The following is a 17,534-nucleotide window of genomic DNA, read 5'->3' as shown; positions in this document are numbered from 1 at the left end:
GGCGCCAAAATTATTCAATCAATGAGTCTCGAGACGAGGCCATGGAGACATGGGGGACGTAATTAGCGGCTTGCAGCGTCTGTAGCAGAGCGCACTGAAGCAGAGCGCCTAATTTCTAGTGCACATGCCCTGAGTAACTGGAAGCGCCATTTGTAAATAAAAACGTTTTTGGTTGGAACAGGTCGCAAGCATGAATTTCCGTCAATTTCTGGCATGAAACACGCTTTAAATCAAGTGAAAATTGATGACAACCTGCTACAGAACCGGGAGATATGCATGAAATGTGTCATATATGGGATTTTCGATTTTCAAGTGAGTAAACGATGTATCGTATCGTACCCCCGAAAATCGTGCAAGATCGAGTATCGCGAGCTGTGAGCACAGCCCTACGAAGACCCTATTGTTTTTTGAAGGATTATTATTATTATTATTATTATTCTGTTGCGTTTGGCTTTGTTTGAGGCGTTTCCCATGCATGAAAACTCATGAAATTTGATACACACAATCAGTCACTCAGTGCGTTTACATGCACATAGAGAAAATCGAATTTCTGCCGTAGCTCGACTGAAATCGAAGTTCTAAATGCCATGGAAACACCTTAGCTCAGCTGAAATCGAACCGAACTGGATTTCTCGTAATCGAGCTACGCGACCTAGATTATGCGATTGTAGCCGAGCTACTTAGTGCATGTAAACCCTATCGAGCTACGTAGTTGAGCTACTTACTTCAGCACTGCCCCTTCCGGAAGTGACGAGTGACGAGACCACAAGCGGGAAACACGACAGCCTCGGTCGGCATGACAACAGTAGTAGTAGCGAGCAGCAGAAGAGGTCAGGTCGTTGTTCTTCTTGTGAACACGGAACTGATAACTTTGTTTATACTCTTGAATAACTCTTCTTCATGACGACAACCGGAAGTGTACCAACACGATGGGGCGTGTAGCGCCACCTGTGGCTCGGGTGCACAATGTACCTCACACAATAGCTCGATTTCCTTGTGTGCATGTAGGACTGGATTTCTCTGGCACCCCTGCTGGGACCCTTAGCTCGATTACCGACAGCAGCTCGATTTGGATGTGCATGTAAACGCACTGAGTGTAACCGCTTCTCAGCCACAGACGTTTGGCCCCGGGCGTGGCCCAGGGACTTCAGAGCGCCCCCTAATTGAAACAAAACTCTTCAGAACTTATGGCCAGAACCTTACTCAGAACCCTTAGATCAGTACAAAAATGACATGAATCATGATAGTTGTCCTAGCGACAGACACACACACACAATAAATAGTGACCTGCCATCATTGTGCATTTTGTTGCAGACATATGAAAACTCTGCATGTACACACACACACACACACACACACACACATACACACTGCAGACACAGGAAAGCTAAGATGACTTAAGATTATAGTGTGAGATAGAGATAAGGAGGAGACACATGTATAGTTTTGTACAGATATAAATGTACATTTTCACACCACAGAAACACACACACACACACACACACACACACACACACACACACAGTCTTGGTCTGTCTATCTCTCATCCGTCAAGCAGTCATGGCATTTGCAACATGCGCATCACCTTTGATGAATATATGACATGTGACTGTTTTGTTGGGTGGCGGAATGTCCTGGGTTGGGGACCCACACGTGCGAGGGCCCGTCAAGGCCGCTAGCGGCTTTAATTATTATTATTATTAATTTGTTTCTTTGCTATGCAGTGGTTTTTTTTTCTCCCTCATGATACGATTGCTGTTACTTTTACACTTTTTGTTTATCAATATCAATTACAGGGTTTTTTCTAGAAAAATTTAGTATGAGGGCGCTCACCATGGCGAGGGAGCGAAGCGGGGGGGGGGGGGGGGGGGGGGGGGGATGGTGCCGATTGTCCGATTGATTAAAGAAGTAATCGTCTTCTGCCCCGGACAGTCTTTGGCTTTCTTCCGCTTCGTGCCGCGGGATGACATCTTTAAATGCCCAAGTGTCAACAAAAACAACTCGCAAACTACTTCTGTCAAAAGCTCCCGCGCCGGTGGGTGAAAGGTCATTCAGTCTCGAGAAATCTCGCTCTACAAGTCAGCTGACCTTGTATGTAACCCATGTCAAATCTCGCGAGAGCAGCCATGACAAGTAAACAACTAAACAACATGGCGCCTCAGTCTGGAAAACGCCAATTCGGATTGTTTTTGCACCGTCTGCCGGTGTATCTACTATGATTGGAATATTTTTGGAGCAATTATAACGTATTTGATGATCAGACACATTGTCATGTAGTGTTGCTGGGATGTTTTCACGGAGTCGGTAAGGGGGCGCACGCCGAGAGTAAGAGGGCGCAGCACCCCTGTTCCCCCGTTTAGACGAAAGCCTGAATTATATTGTTTAATTCCTTCACTTTGTCGCAGGTAATTTTTCCTCTGTTAGTATCACAGTACTGCTCAGATTATACATTTGACTTATTTTTCATATATCTCCAATATTTATTATAATTATTATAAGTAAAAAATTTTTTTTGGGGGGGGGTTGTATCTCAGGCTAGGAAATTTTCTTATCATTTATATTTAGTATAAGTTTAACACTTAATATTTTGGGCTCTTTAACATGAGTAGAGTGTGGATATTTAGCTTTTATATCAGGTGAAGAGCCGATTATTATATTATTATATATTATATATATTAAACCATGATTATTCTTATTTTAATGATTTCATAAAAACTGTAAAATGCAAATTTGATGCAATTCAAGACAAATAGTGTAATGATATATAATTTTTTTGAGCAGTTTTGCTACATTAATACGAAAAAAGTGTTATTGCATCATTAAATGCAACGGCCAATCAGGTTCAAATATGCAAATGCAGATACTGCAACAACAGTTTATCAGGTTAGGGAAAGTGGGAGGGGCATCTCTGATTTGCATATTCACTAAACATGTATTTCACATTCAGAGAAATGGAGGTGTAACGAGTTTGTGTGCCTTTTTCTGTGCTTGTACTTGTTTTTTGTGGATTTACATCATCAACCATTTTTTAATAATAATAAAAAAAAAAAAGTTTTAAAAGTCCTTATGTGATGTTTACACTTTTCAGACTGTTTATTTAAGTTTATATATATTTTTAAAAGATTACCCTTTTTTTTTTTACTTTTTTTTATACACAGATATATACATTTTTCCTATTGTTTTTTTTCATACTTTCATGACACTCTAGTTTTTTGTTCGTGTTTATTCCTGAATCTTTTTCTATCTGAGCTGCTGAAACGTGCATTTCCCCACCGAGGGAGGAATAAAGTTCATCTTATCCTTAAGAAGGAAAAACATGAAAGTTTGGCTGGATTTTGAGATTAACTTTGCTAACAGAATATTTACTCGATATTTTCCGAAACTTTACAGAAATTCCAGATCTGGAAATAACAGGCTTCATCATTCCAGACTTTTCAAACTTGCACAACTTTCTAAACCTCTGCAGGCTAAAACATGATTAATTGCTGAGTCGCACCGTGTGATTCGGAGTCTGTAAAGCTCACAGTTTGTTACCTGATCTGCTCCAAACGGCGTGATGTTGGACTTCACCGCTCCCACGCCCAAAGCCACCAGCACCAGGCCCGTGTAGATTACAGGACTGCAGTAGGCCTTCCGGGTCGGACAGGTCACGTTGGCGGGAATCGGCACGCTCGTGTTGTAACACTCGATGGGCTGAACAGGAAACGCCATCTCCTCTCCACACAGACCCACCCGAGTGTGACTGCTGGATACGAAAGGGAAAAGCAGCATGCCCAGTAAATACAAGACAAAACTCGCTGCAATGGTCCAGAACTTTCCGAGGCAGGCGTCGGCCAACCAGCCGCCGAAAGGAGATACCAGATACGTGACGCCCATGAAGATGAGCGGCGCCTGGCTGGCTAACGTTCCCTCCCAGTAAAAGGGGCTGCTGTTGAGGAACAGCACCAGGTTGGAGGTGATGCCATAAAAAGCCACGCGCTCCAGAGACTCGGCCAGCAGGATGGCGGCGCAGGCCAGACGTCGTCCTTGGAAAATCGACTCTGATCTGTAAAGTGTCCTCGTGCTGTCCAAAAGCGGAGTGTTCTCGTTCATATCCTGGTTCGACATGACGTGTGCTGGTGGAGATCTTCTCAAGGAACCAAAGACGTCTCTTCTGAGGATCGCTGAAAGAAAAACGATCGTGATAAATTATATATATTTTAAAGTGATATTACGAAACAAATAGATTTAATTTTCAAATACTCCAAAACAAAAGCATGTGTAAACAATAAGCCTTTACATATTCCACCTGAGGGACAACCAGGGCTCGAGATCTTATTTTCTTTTCCTCAGAGCATCTACAGTAGGTCAGGAATAAACCTTTCGGTGTGGTGCTGTTAGAGGAAAATAATCAACACCACAGTGTTGTGATAGAGTGGAGTCTCACATCATACTTTTTTATCCACTTATAAAGTTTTAGAACTTCCATAAAACATTAGCTCCTGTTCTGATTTACATTATAGCAGCTATAAACACACATTCCTTCGCCTCACCTCCCTCACTTTACTCTCTCAACCAAGTAACTTTCTCCGTCCTAAAGATTAAACTTTAAAAAGTTACAGCTTTACCTCCGACTCTTACAAAGCACTGAGACTCCTTAGAAACCATAACGGATCAGAACAAGTGCATTCATATTAAAATTAATATAAACCTGTGAGGCGGCACGGTGGTGTAGTGGTTAGCGCTGTCGCCTCACAGCAAGAAGGTCCGGGTTCGAGCCCTGTGGCTGGCGAGGGCCTTTCTGTGCGGAGTTTGCATGTTCTCCCCGTGTCCGCGTGGGTTTCCTCCGGGTGCTCCGGTTTCCCCCACAGTCCAAAGACATGCAGGTTAGGTTAACTGGTGACTCTAAATTGACCGTAGGTGTGAATGTGAGTGTGAATGGTTGTCTGTGTCTATGTGTCAGCCCTGTGATGACCTGGCGACTTGTCCAGGGTGTACCCCGCCTTTCACCCGTAGTCAGCTGGGATAGGCTCCAGCTTGCCTGCGACCCTGTAGAACAGGATAAAGCGGCTAGAGATAATGAGATGAGATGAACCTGTGATCTACTGTCAGAGCTGCTGTTATAGAAAACTAATCAACACCTCAGTTTATCATCAATGTCTGTCACTTTTAGCCCTTAAACCTGGAAAAAAAAATATTCAGCACGACTAACTGGATGAAAAATAAATCAGCTATTAATCACCTAATTGTTGAATATTTACATAGTTGAGATTATTGATGAGTATTTAGTAATAAACAAAAGCATGTTTAACAAATGTGGGAGATCTATGTACATCATAGCAACTGAAAAACATGAACTAACAGAAATCTGTAGCTTTTCATAGACGTTATAGTCGAACTGGGAAACTTTATAATGATAATGATATAATATTGATGGGTTTTGTGAGATATTGTACTGTAGGTATCGTGTATTTTTTTAACAATATAATAAACACAAAAAAAATGAGTTGGAATGAGCTAATTTACTGTTAAGATTTTGTACAATTTTTAAAATTATAAAGACTGTACCATATTCACAGATGTTAATATTTTTCCTCCTTTTCGGTGTTCAGTTATTTTTCCAGACACCAAACTCAGCTTTCACATTTTCCATACAACATCGAGTTACTCTTTTGCCAACAGCTTGTTAGTAAACCTTTATAGAATTTTTATGTATTTACTTTTTTTTAAACGTCTTTAACAAAAGAACTTAAAGGAACAGTCCACCGTACTTCCGTAATGAAATATGCTCTTATCTGAATTGAGACGAGCTGCTCCGTACCTCTTCGAGCTTTGCGCGACCTCCCAGTCAGTCAGACGCGCTGTCACGCCTGTTAGCAATGTAGCTAGGCTCAGCATGGCCAATGGTATTTTTTGGGGCTGTAGTTAGATGCGACCAAACTCTTCCACGTTTTTCCTGTTTACATAGGTTTATATGACCAGTGATATGAAACAAGTTCAGTTACACAAATTGAAACGTAGTGATTTTCTATGCTATGGAAAGTGCGCACTATAACGACAGGCGTACTAACACCTTCTGCACGCTTCGGCAGCGCCTTGATATCTGAGCTCCGTATCAATGCGCTGCTGAAGCGCGCAGAAGGTGTTAGTACGCCTGTCATTATAGTGCACACTTTCCATAGCATAGAAAATCGCCACGTTTCAATTTGTGTAACTGAACTTGTTTCATATCACTGCTCATATAAACCTATGTAAACAGGAAAAACGCGGAAGAGTTTGGTCGCATCTAACTACAGACCCAAAAAATACCATTGGCCATACTGAGCCTAGCTACATTGCTAACAGGAGTGACAGCGCGTCTGACTGCGGCTGACTGACTGGGAGGTCGCGCAAAGCTCGGAGAGGTACGGAGCAGCTCGTCTCAGTTCAGATAAGAGCATATTTCATTATGGAAGTACGGTGGACTGTTCCTTTAACATAGACTCGGTATCCTGAGGATAATACACAAGCAGAACAACTTTACGTGTTTTTGCAGCCTTTTTGTGAATCAAATTTGAAAGCAGTTTCACATATTGCTCAACATCCTTCAGGAAAACAACAAAAAAAAGGTCTATTATTGTTTAATTTACATTTTTGAACGAAAAAAAATTGCCAATATCATCACCAAACTTATTATAAAAAATATTTGTCAACTTTTCTTGGGTTACTACAGAAACCAAACTGCTGTTTTTCAGAAATGTCTTCAAGTGTGATATCAAGATGCGATACACACGCCTTCGACAGTTTCGACACGCCTTCTAATTCAATATTTTTCTTTATTTTTATTCATTAAAAGTCACATCATGTCTTAAAGTAATGATGGATGTTGTTTCTCTTTATTTAGTCAAGCAGTTATTGATATAATACTGGAACAGTTATGCTGTTTAATAGGGCTGTTTACTTATAGTATTTTTATTATTTGCATTAAGAAGGCAAGAAACTTGTCCACTAAATATGGTGGTGTAGTGGTTAGCACGGTCGCATCACAGCAAGAAGGTTCCGGGTTTAAACCCAGCGGTCGGCGAAGGCCTCCCTCAAAGACATGTAGTTAGGTTGGCGTGGGGCGGCCTTGGGCTGAGGTGCCCTTGAGCAACGTACCGAACCCCTGACTGCTCCCCGGGTGCTGTAGTGTGGCTGCCCACTGCTTCAGATGGGTTAAATGCAGAGGATGAATTTCACTGTGCTTGAAGTGTACATCTCATCTCGTTATCTCTAGCTGCTTTATCCTGTTCTACAGGGTTGCAGGCGAGCTGGAGCCTATCCCAGCTGACTACGGGCGAAAGGTGGGGTACACCCTGGACAAGTCGCCAGTTAACCTAACCTGCATGTCTTTGGACTGTGGGGGAAACCGGAGCACCCGGAGGAAACCCACGCGGACACGGGGAGAACATGCAAACTCCGCACAGAAAGTCCCTTGCCGGCCACGGGGCTCGAACCCAGGACCTTCTTGCTGTGAGGCAACAGCGCTAACCACTACACCACCGTGCCACCCACAAGACACACCTGTTAGTTGAAAACCATTCCAGGTGCTAAAGGATCTAAAAGAAAAAAACATCCAGATATGTTCCAGATGTTATTTATCAAAATACAGAAAAGAAAAAAAAAAAAAACACGATGAATGGAGTAGAGTAGGGGTGTACAAACTTTTGCCTGGCACACACACGTATAACTGTCCAATTTAGTATCTTTAATTCTGAGAGTGGATTACTGCTCATATTTAAATATTATTTTATTTATTTAGTCACTCTCTATAATTAGTAAACAAACAAACATATATATATAGTTTAAACTCTGAAACTCATCACATGATCAGGAAACAGAATGTAAAGTGAGAGAGAGAGAGAGAGAGACCTTCCAGAGTTTTTCCTTCTGATCAGCTGTTAGTGTGTAGCAACACGAACTCGTGATGATCTCTCACACACACACAGAGTAAACATTACCTTAAACACACACACACTCCCTCAGGCTGACTGCTCACACATCCAGCTGTTTCTCTCCTCCCCACAGCTCCTGATCAACATTTCAGCTCAAACTCTAAACACTAATCCCCGAGCTGCAGTGCGGGCTCCCCGACATCAGACCACATCAATCAGACCACATCACATCAGATCAGACCAGTCTGTTCAACTCACTGCTATCACGAGTGCGGAAGCCGCCGCCTCCTGCCGAGTGAGACTCCACCTTCCCTGCGCTCACTCCGCCAATCACCGCCACGCACAGCCACGCAGCCGCAGGCCGCGCACACACTCACCAATGGCGGCGCGCCCTGCCAACACGTGACGCGCTTACTTCCGGGTTGCTGTGTTGTTGTTTTTTTAAACATTTTTTGGGGCTTTTTTTCACTTTTATTGGATAGGACAGTGTAGAGACAGGACAGGAAATGAGTGGGAGAGAGAGACGGGGAGGGATCGGGAAATGACCTCGGGTCGGAATCGAACCCGGGTCCCCGGATTTATGGTATGGCGCCTTAGCCACCTGAGCCACGACACCCCAAGGGTTGCTGTGTTTACCACTCTCCAACACCCTGTTAGTAGTTATAGTACTTCATTGTCACCATACAAGTACAGTGAGATGCCCATAAAATAAGTAAATTAAGTAGTTTAAACAATATAGGTACTGTACATCAATATTTAAAATATATATAGAAAATATAAGATACACAATAAATATCTCATCTCATCTCATTATCTGTAGCCGCTTTATCCTGTTCTACAGGGTCGCAGGCGAGCTGGAGCCTATCCCAGCTGACTACGGGCGAAAGGCGGGGTACACCCTGGACAAGTCGCCAGGTCATCACAGGGCCACAATAAATATATACAATCAAATGTACTGGTAAGGTTGGAAGTGATGATATAAAATTAAGATAAATAATAAATAGGTGCAGGGTTCAGGTATTCACTGACCAAGTTAGCAGCGCAGTAGAGATAGAGATAGTAGAGCTCTGTTCATTCTTCCCACTTTATTTTTTTTATTTTCTTAGTTACTTTATATAGTTGTTTTCTCTTCCATTTTTTATCATTTTGTTTCTATCGTTTTCTTTTCTTTCCTTTTTAATTTTTTATATTTCTTAAAATTTTTTTTAATCTTTCAGTTCTATTTTTCCCTGCTAATAACCACATGAGAAACTTTTCTTTCCCTTTCTTTTCTTTATTTTTATTAAGTGTTGTTTACAATATTATCATTTATTAAAGATTAGCTCTTCAGTGCAATACGAGTGCTTATATAAATTGTGAATGTAATTTAAAATTATTTACATCAAATATACTTAATAATCAGAGGTGGAAAAACTGGATTGACAAAGTAAAAGTCCTGCTTAGGTTTTCCTTCTGCCTGTGCTCTCAACACAGGTGATTTCACCAATTAGCTCATCAACCTGGCTTAGGGGATGTGGTAATTAGGATCAGCTGGTTCATTGAATTGGCTGGAGCAAAAATGTGGCAGGGTTTTTACTTTCTGCACCCGGGTTTTTCCACCTCTGTTAATAATGCACAAATAAATGAGGCAATATTAAAAGAAGAAACTAAACCACAACGACACATTTTTTTTAAAAAAAATACATTTTGTCTAAAATAATGTAATAATTTGGGTTGTGCGTTTAATATTGATTGATTGTATTTATTGAGTAAATTCATACAAACAAATACATTAAAAATACATGGATGACACAAGAAAGTGAAAACACTTATTTCCATTGTGGTCCATAAAATCAAGTGACAAAATGAAGGGAACATATAGAATGTAAAATTAAAAAGGAGGAATAAAACACTTATTTAATATGTCAGGATTATTTTTTTTAAAACAAACACTGCCTTATAAGAGGGATATCATGTATGACATGTCGTTGGATGATTTTCTATTTTTCTATATTGACACTGATTAATTGGAGGTAGAACATCGTCACTGCCTGTTATACTGAAATTATTACATCACTATTAATGATATGGAACAAAAGCCTTGAGATAAAAGTTCCTTTTCATATTTAGTAATTATAAACAACGCGTATTTCGTTGTATATTAGAGCTTATAGCTTTGTTTACTGGCTATTGATGAATAGGAACTAAACAGACCTGCAGTTTTTGTTTCCCGGGGAACACAATCTCGATCGGACCTGTGCGAAAAGCAAACAAGTACACGTTTCCCCACCCGTATTCATACATATCCCGCCTTCTTGTCTCTGATTGGCTAACACCGCCCTGCAGGGATTGGATGGCACGACTTCAACCGTCAAAAGCGAACTTCCGGGTTTATCCGAATACGGGTAGGAAAATAAAAAAAGCCAAAAGTAAATATCCGTGTAAAAACATAGCACGGATGATCCTGCTGTACAGTTCGGGATTATTAAATAGAGCAGCTTTTATTTTTGATATTTTAACTGTAAATAGTTGAGATTTGTCAGATTTATATCGCGAGACAGGAGAGAAATGAGATTACTGTTCCTAGCTTGCCTCAGTCCTAAAACTGGGAACTGTACTACTGCCGAAAGGATAAGGTAAAATACATTTAATTATTATTATTTTTAAACTTTAAGAGAATAGACAAATTAATCCATGTAATGTTAAATAATCGGAAAATATCGACGAAGAACTTTGCTTTGAAAAATAATCCCGGAAGTGACAGTTTAATATATAAAAAATCGCAAGTCAAAAACAAACGGAATACAAAAATCTCAATAAACACGCGTTTATTACTTAAAAAAGTAACGATATAAGAGTATCGGCTGTATATATGGTCGACTTTAAAGCGCTCAGATGCTATTGTTGTCAAGGGGCGTGGCTTTACTTTTCATGGTTGGCAGGGGAAGTACTTATTAGGGTTCCGTCGCTTACGGGGGCGTGGCCTGTTGCATAGTCAACCAATAAAATCATTTATATATTTCTATAAAGCTGCTTTGTGATAATGTTCATTGTTAAAACCTCCATACAAATAACATTGAATTGAATTAAAATAAAAGGTTTTGCTACTTGTAGTGAAATCGAATTATTATGTCACTCATGTAAACCTGGAGTTTTCACTTTCAAATTATCTCATTCATCTCATTATCTGTAGCTGCTTTATCCTGTTCTACAGGGTCGCAGGCAAGCTGGAGCCTATCCCAGCTGACTACGGGCGAAAGGCGGGGTTCACCCTGGACAAGTCGCCAGGTCATCACAGGGCTGACACATAGACACAGACAACCATTCACACTCACATTCACACCTACGCTCAATTTAGAGTCACCAGTTAACCTAACCTGCATGTCTTTGGACTGTGGGGAAACCGGAGCACCCGGAGGAAACCCACACGGACACGGGGAGAACATGCAAACTCCGCACAGAAAGGCCCTCGCCGGCCCCGGGGCTCGAACCCGGACCTTCTTGCTATGAGGCGACAGCACTAACCACTACACCACCATGCTACCCATGTGTAACCCATCATCAATCGTTTATTAAAGTTGTGTACAATTGTGTGTGTCGGCCAAACTGAACTAAATGATGAAATTTGACAACAACATGGGGCGTCACCACAAAATGAGTTCAGCTGATATCATAATATCATCAAAAGATTATAATATCATCAAAAGATTCAGAGAATCTGGAAGAATCTCTGTGCGTAAGGGTCAAGGCCGGAAAACCATACTGGGTGCCCGTGATCTTCGGGCCCTTAGACGGCACTGCATCACATACAGGCATGCTTCTGTATTGGAAATCACAAAATGGGCTCAGGAATATTTCCAGAGAACATTATCTGTGAACACAATTCAGCGTGCCATCCGCCGTTGCCAGCTAAAACTCTATAGTTCAAAGAAGAAGCCGTATCTAAACATGATCCAGAAGCGCAGACGTCTTCTCTGGGCCAAGGCTCATTTAAAATGGACTGTGGCAAAGTGGAAAACTGTTCTGTGGTCAGACGAATCAAAATTTGAAGTTCTTTATGGAAATCAGGGACGCCGTGTCATTCGGACTAAAGAGGAGAAGGACGACCCGAGTTGTTCTCAGCGCTCAGTTCAGAAGCCTGCATCTCTGATGGTATGGGGTTGCATTAGTGCATGTGGCATGGGCAGCTTACACATCTGGAAAGACACCATCAATGCTGAAAGGTATATCCGGGTTCTAGAGCAACCTATGCTCCCATCCAGACGACGTCTCTTTCAGGGAAGACCTTGCATTTTCCAATATGACAATGCCAAACCACATACTGCATCAATTACAGCATCATGGCTGCGTAGAAGAAGGGTCCGGGTACTGAACTGGCCAGCCTGCAGTCCAGATCTTTCACCCATAGAAAACATTTGGCGCATCATAAAACGGAAGATACGACAAAAAAGACCTAAGACAGTTGAGCAACTAGAATCCTACATTAGACAAGAATGGGTTAACATTCCTATCCCTAAACTTGAGCAACTTGTCTCCTCAGTCCCCAGACGTTTACAGACTGTTGTAAAGAGAAAAGGGGATGTCTCACAGTGGGAAACATGGCCTTGTCCCAACTTTTTTGAGATGTGTTGTTGTCATGAAATTTAAAATCCCCTAATTTTTCTCTTTAAATGATACATTTTCTCAGTTTAAACATTTGATATGTCATCTATGTTCTATTCTGAATAAAATATAGAATTTTGAAACTTCCACATCATTGCATTCCGTTTTTATTTACAATTTGTACTTTGTCCCAACTTTTTTGGAATCAGGGTTGTACATTTGGTGCAACCAATCCAGAGAAATTAGTGAAAATGTTTAAAGCGTCATCATCTTCACAAAAAGAAAATCAGCTGGAAACTTTGGCCTATAAATTCATATTCATAGGTTGTGTACAGTATAATATTTTGGTTACAGATACATTATAGATTGAGGAATGTTATGGTAAAAGTAGAAAAATGATACGAGTCATTTTGTACACTCTTATTTTTCTCCATTTTCTTCTTTTTTCTTTCTTTCAAGTCACTCATATGAAACGATTGAAATGTTCATTAAATCGGTGTGTAAAACTGAAATAATATTACAGTATTTATAAAAAGTATATATGCACACTCACCGGGCGCTTTAATAGGAACTCGTTCTTGATCCCTGTTCTTGGCTGCAGGAGTGGCACCCGACGTGTTCTTCTTTCTGCTGTTGCTTTTCTGCTCACCACAGTTGTAAAGAGTGATTATATGAGTTACTATATCCTTCCTGGCCAAAAAGCTCAAACCACCTTGAATCTGGTCATTGTCCTCTGACCTCTCTTATCAACAAGGCGTTTGTTTTTTCCACCCACAGAACTGTTGCTTATTTACTCAGTGTTATTTTTTGTTGTTGTTGTTTTGCACCATTCTGTCTGTGTGAACTCTCGAGACTGTTGTGTGTGAAAACCCCAGGAGGAGATCAGCAGTTTCTGAAATACTCAAACCAAACTCAAACCATCTGGCTCAAACCAACACCCATACTACAGTGAAAGAAAGTCACACTTCACTGTGAGATCACAATTTTTCCCATCCTGATGTTTGAACATTGTGAACATTAACCGAAGCGCTTGATTTATATCTGCATGAATTGATGCATCGTGCTGCTGTCGAGGGATCGGCTGATTACAGAACTGCATCACACAGCAGGTGGATGTACCGTAGGGGTGTTCTGAATAAAGTGGCCAGTGAGTGTATATATTATATGGGATATTTGTAATGGTACATCTTAACCTTTTGCTAATGTTCTGTGTTCGCTGAGTCGAGCATTTTTTATGCTATTTGGTAGCTAGATTGTAAACTGCTTGGTAATTAGCTAATTGATGTGTGTAGTTAACATGTTACATGAATCAGCTCCCTCGCTAATCGGAGGCCCTGTCCACACGGCAACGGATTCAGGTGAATCTGATAAAATTGTTTATCGTTTCGGCCTGGCGTCCACACGGCACTGGCGTTTTGGGTGCCCCACAACGATATTTTTTGAGAACGGGTTCCAGAGTGGAAAAATCTGGCAACGGCACCGTTGCGAAGTCGTCTGGATGAGTAGAATGGATTTGTTTACGATGACGTCACAACCACATGACTAGAACAAGCAGCACTCTCGCGCGCATCATTCGTAACAACAACAGCAACAATGGCTTTTAAATAATTTTAAATAATTCTTTTAAATAAACAAGTCGCTGAACCATTTCTTGAATTTCTTTTTTTTATTGGATAAGACTGCTTTTCAAAATGTTCACACACAATAAGAAAATTAAGTTATATAAAACTATGCACACTAATAAAACTAATTTGTACACACAGAAGGCACGATTTCCTCGCGTAGTCGCAGCCATCTTCTTCTTGTTGTTGTGTGTTTGTTCCTGTGAGTGCTTCACGCCGGGTAGAAGAAGGGGTTTATGCGCATGCGTCCTACTTCTTCTATTGTTCTGGTGTCTCCGATGGGACCGTCTTACAGCGCACGTAGAGGTGTGGCATGTGTATTGCATCGTTTTCAGCAAGCGTTGCGTTGCCATATGTACCTGATATTTTACTGATCCGTTGCCCATGTGGACGCGATATTTTTTTTACCCGCTAAAAAAAAATCTCGTTGCCGTTGTCATGTGGATGTAGCCTGAAATAGTTAGCAAGGAACAGATGGTGTTGCTGATGGTGTCTCTACTGTGGAATGTGTGTTTTTAGGGATCATATCGAGAGCGCAGGTCATGTGTGTGCGCTTCGGGACACCAGAGAGTTCAGCTCGGCTTCTGAGGTAACGCTGCTGATGAGTCAAGCTCAAGAACCGTTTGATGCAGCGCTGGCGATCCATCTGTTTAAAGGAGGAAGACTGCTCTTAGGTGATCTTTAAGTCCACAAACCGATCTCACACACTCACATACACAAAGGTAGAACAATTTAGCTTTGTGAAATGTGGAATGGTAGCTTTTTAGCTTCTTTACATCTGTGCTGGAGCGACAAAGCTAATGCTAACATCTTAACTCATTAGCAGTATTGTTTCCTTTTCACAGTAAGAGCTTGTGGAGAATGATATGTTTTGTTTTTAACATGGCTACAGGTGTCAGCATGCCTTTCGGAGTGGTTTTCGGAGGGACGGACATCAACGAAGACGTGAAAGATGAACACAAGCGAAGAGTCATGGAGGACGTTCTGCACAGAGCCAGGTGAGGCTAAAGTCCACTGTGAAGAAAACAAATATCCAGTTTTTAAGCTATTCAGATGACTCTTGTGGAAAAACAAGATAACACTGTTGCTAAGCAACCGAGTTACATGGACGCGAGTAGCGCTAGTTATCTAGTAGTTGGCACCTCTTTTATATCTATATGAAGGAAAGACACAGTGACAGAGAAAATGATTCAGAATATCAACATTTCTCTCAGATATGTTGATAAATTAGTAAAAAAAACCCCAAAGGCTTTAAAATAAATAATGTGTTTTTGAAGGCAGTATTGATCTCATCTCATTATCTGTAGCCGCTTTATCCTGTTCTACAGGGTCGCAGGCAAGCTGGAGCCTATCCCAGCTGACTACGGGTGAAAGGCGGGGTTCACCCTGGACAAGTCGCCAGGTCATCACAGGGCTGACACATAGACACAGACAACCATTCACACTCACATTCACACCTACGGTCAATTTAGAGTCACCAGTTAACCTAACCTGCATGTCTTTGGACTGTGGGGGAAACCGGAGCACCCGGAGGAAACCCACGCAGACACGGGGAGAACATGCAAACTCCGCATGGAAAGGCCCTCGCCGGCCACGGGGCTCGAGCCCGGACCTTCTTGCTGTGAGGCGACAGCGCTAACCACTACACCACCGTGCCACCCCGGCAGTATTGATTATTATATTAAATCCAGTGTGGAGGAAAAAAATACATTTGGCAATGTAATGCTATTCAAATGAAATTAATAGTCAGTCAAACATGCAGTTCAAGTAGGTAAAGTCACGATAACAACTGGGTAACATGGATGCCAAAAGGACTAGCTAGTTAGCTAGCACATAGTTGGCAAGTCCTTTATATTCATGAAGGAAAGACACAGTTACAGAAGAAATGAGACAAACGCATTCAGAATATCAACATTTCTCTCAGATATGTTGGTAAATTGCTCAGAAAAAATTCTGGACTAAAATTATAACAGAATTATCAAACCTTTTTTATAGCAATGTGGAGGTAAAATATCCACTCTGAAGGAAAAGTATAATTTTTTTTACGTATTATTAGTCAGATAAAACTCTTGGAAAGTCAGACACATGGTTTAAGTACTTAAGTGTCAACACAAGGATGCTGAAAACCATTAGCTAGCTAGCACATAGCTCACAGTTTGTTATACAGACAATGGAAAGACACAGTGACAGTGCAAGTTATATAAAATTGTTCAGAATATCAACATTTTCCTCAGATCTGTTGTTAAATTATTTAGGAAAGACTCCAAACTACATTTAGAAAGGACTTTTTAAAAGGAATTGTGGTTCAAATAAAACTCATGGAAAGTTAAACACACGGTTCAAGTAGTTAAGCATGAAGACAACACTGTCGCTAAGCAACAGGATGCTAAAAACTGTTAGCTAGCTGACGTATAGCTGGTAGTTTGTTATACAAACAATGGAAATACACAGCGACAGTGGAAGTTATACAAATTCATTCAGAATATCAACATTTTCCTCAGATTCCTTAGTAAAGGCTCTAGTTTAAAATTATAAAGGAATCTTTAAAGAGATTAAGAGACTGTTCTGACTGGAAATGAGGCTAATGGTGTAGCCAGCTAGCACATAACTGGCAAATCCTTATATGTTTCTGAAGGAACATCACAGTGACTGTGGCGACTAAATCATTCAGAATATTAACATTTCCCTCAGGTCTGCTGCTAAATTAGTAAAACTAGACTAAAATGAACACAATTATCAGCCCGAGCATTTGAACATAGCATTAAATGCTGTAAACAGCCACAATTTATTCCTTTTCAAATTAGTCTCATGGGGAATCAAGTAATGTTAAAGGATATGGGACATGAAACATAAAAGCACGCTATATCAGTTTCTTTCCATTAAAAATATGAATTAATTGCATCAACAAACACAAAATCATCTATTAAATTCAGCAAAATTGTTATATTCGTGATGATTATATGGCATTTCTGCTCGACTTCCAATATGCATTTTTTGCAACCGGAAGAGCCGCTGTCACGTGATCATACGTCACAAAAACTTTCGGGCACAGCACAAGCGGGTAGATGAATGGAGAAGTGGATGACAAGAAAATTGTTTTTATAGTTTTTAAAGTACATTGGACATCATGGTGTATTGTGCTGCTTATGGTTGCAATAATTCCAATGGGAAATGCCCTGGAGTAAGTTTTTTTGCATTCCCCAAGGACCCGAAGCTGACGAAAGTGGGCTCACCTGCGCATGCGCAGTAGGCTTCGTGCATGCGCAGTACACTGTAAAAAAAAAATAGTTGAGAATACTTGAAATTTCAAGGCAACCGTCTGCATTAAGAATTTTATGTTTTGCCAACGATGTGCCCATGATAATCCAAACTATGATAAAACTGTTATCTTTATTAAGAATTCTTAATTAAGTCAATTTTCAATTCCTCATTCTGCCAA

At 40.8% G+C, this 17,534-nt stretch overlaps 2 protein-coding genes across 3 annotated transcripts in view; one reads left to right on the top strand and one right to left on the bottom strand.

The window, feature by feature from the left end:
- slc15a4 (solute carrier family 15 member 4) overlaps window positions 1–10,570 on the bottom strand; it is an 82,912-nt gene extending 72,342 nt beyond the window's left edge. The window contains exons 1-2 of one of the 2 annotated variants that reach the window (XM_060931175.1): window positions 10,086–10,570; window positions 3,535–4,163 (exon numbers count right to left, since the gene is read on the bottom strand). In XM_060931175.1, the coding sequence (XP_060787158.1) occupies window positions 3,535–4,107 (573 nt within the window). In that variant the 5' untranslated portion in view covers window positions 4,108–4,163; window positions 10,086–10,570. Of the gene's footprint in view, window positions 1–3,534; window positions 4,164–7,958; window positions 8,173–10,085 lie in introns of those variants that run through there. The other variant, XM_060931174.1, reaches the window with a different exon arrangement.
- glt1d1 (glycosyltransferase 1 domain containing 1) overlaps window positions 10,261–17,534 on the top strand; it is a 71,406-nt gene continuing 64,132 nt past the window's right edge. Inside the window, exons 1-3 of the mRNA XM_060931176.1 lie at window positions 10,261–10,507; window positions 14,615–14,769; window positions 14,988–15,093. Of these exons, the coding sequence (XP_060787159.1) occupies window positions 10,440–10,507; window positions 14,615–14,769; window positions 14,988–15,093 (329 nt within the window). The 5' untranslated portion in view covers window positions 10,261–10,439. The remainder of the gene's footprint in view (window positions 10,508–14,614; window positions 14,770–14,987; window positions 15,094–17,534) is intronic.

The sequence above is a fragment of the Neoarius graeffei genome, chromosome 10, assembly GCF_027579695.1.
Source record: "Neoarius graeffei isolate fNeoGra1 chromosome 10, fNeoGra1.pri, whole genome shotgun sequence".
Taxonomy (NCBI): domain Eukaryota; kingdom Metazoa; phylum Chordata; class Actinopteri; order Siluriformes; family Ariidae; genus Neoarius; species Neoarius graeffei.
Note: the sequence above shows the minus strand (reverse complement) of the source record. Positions and strands in the feature narration are given on the sequence as shown.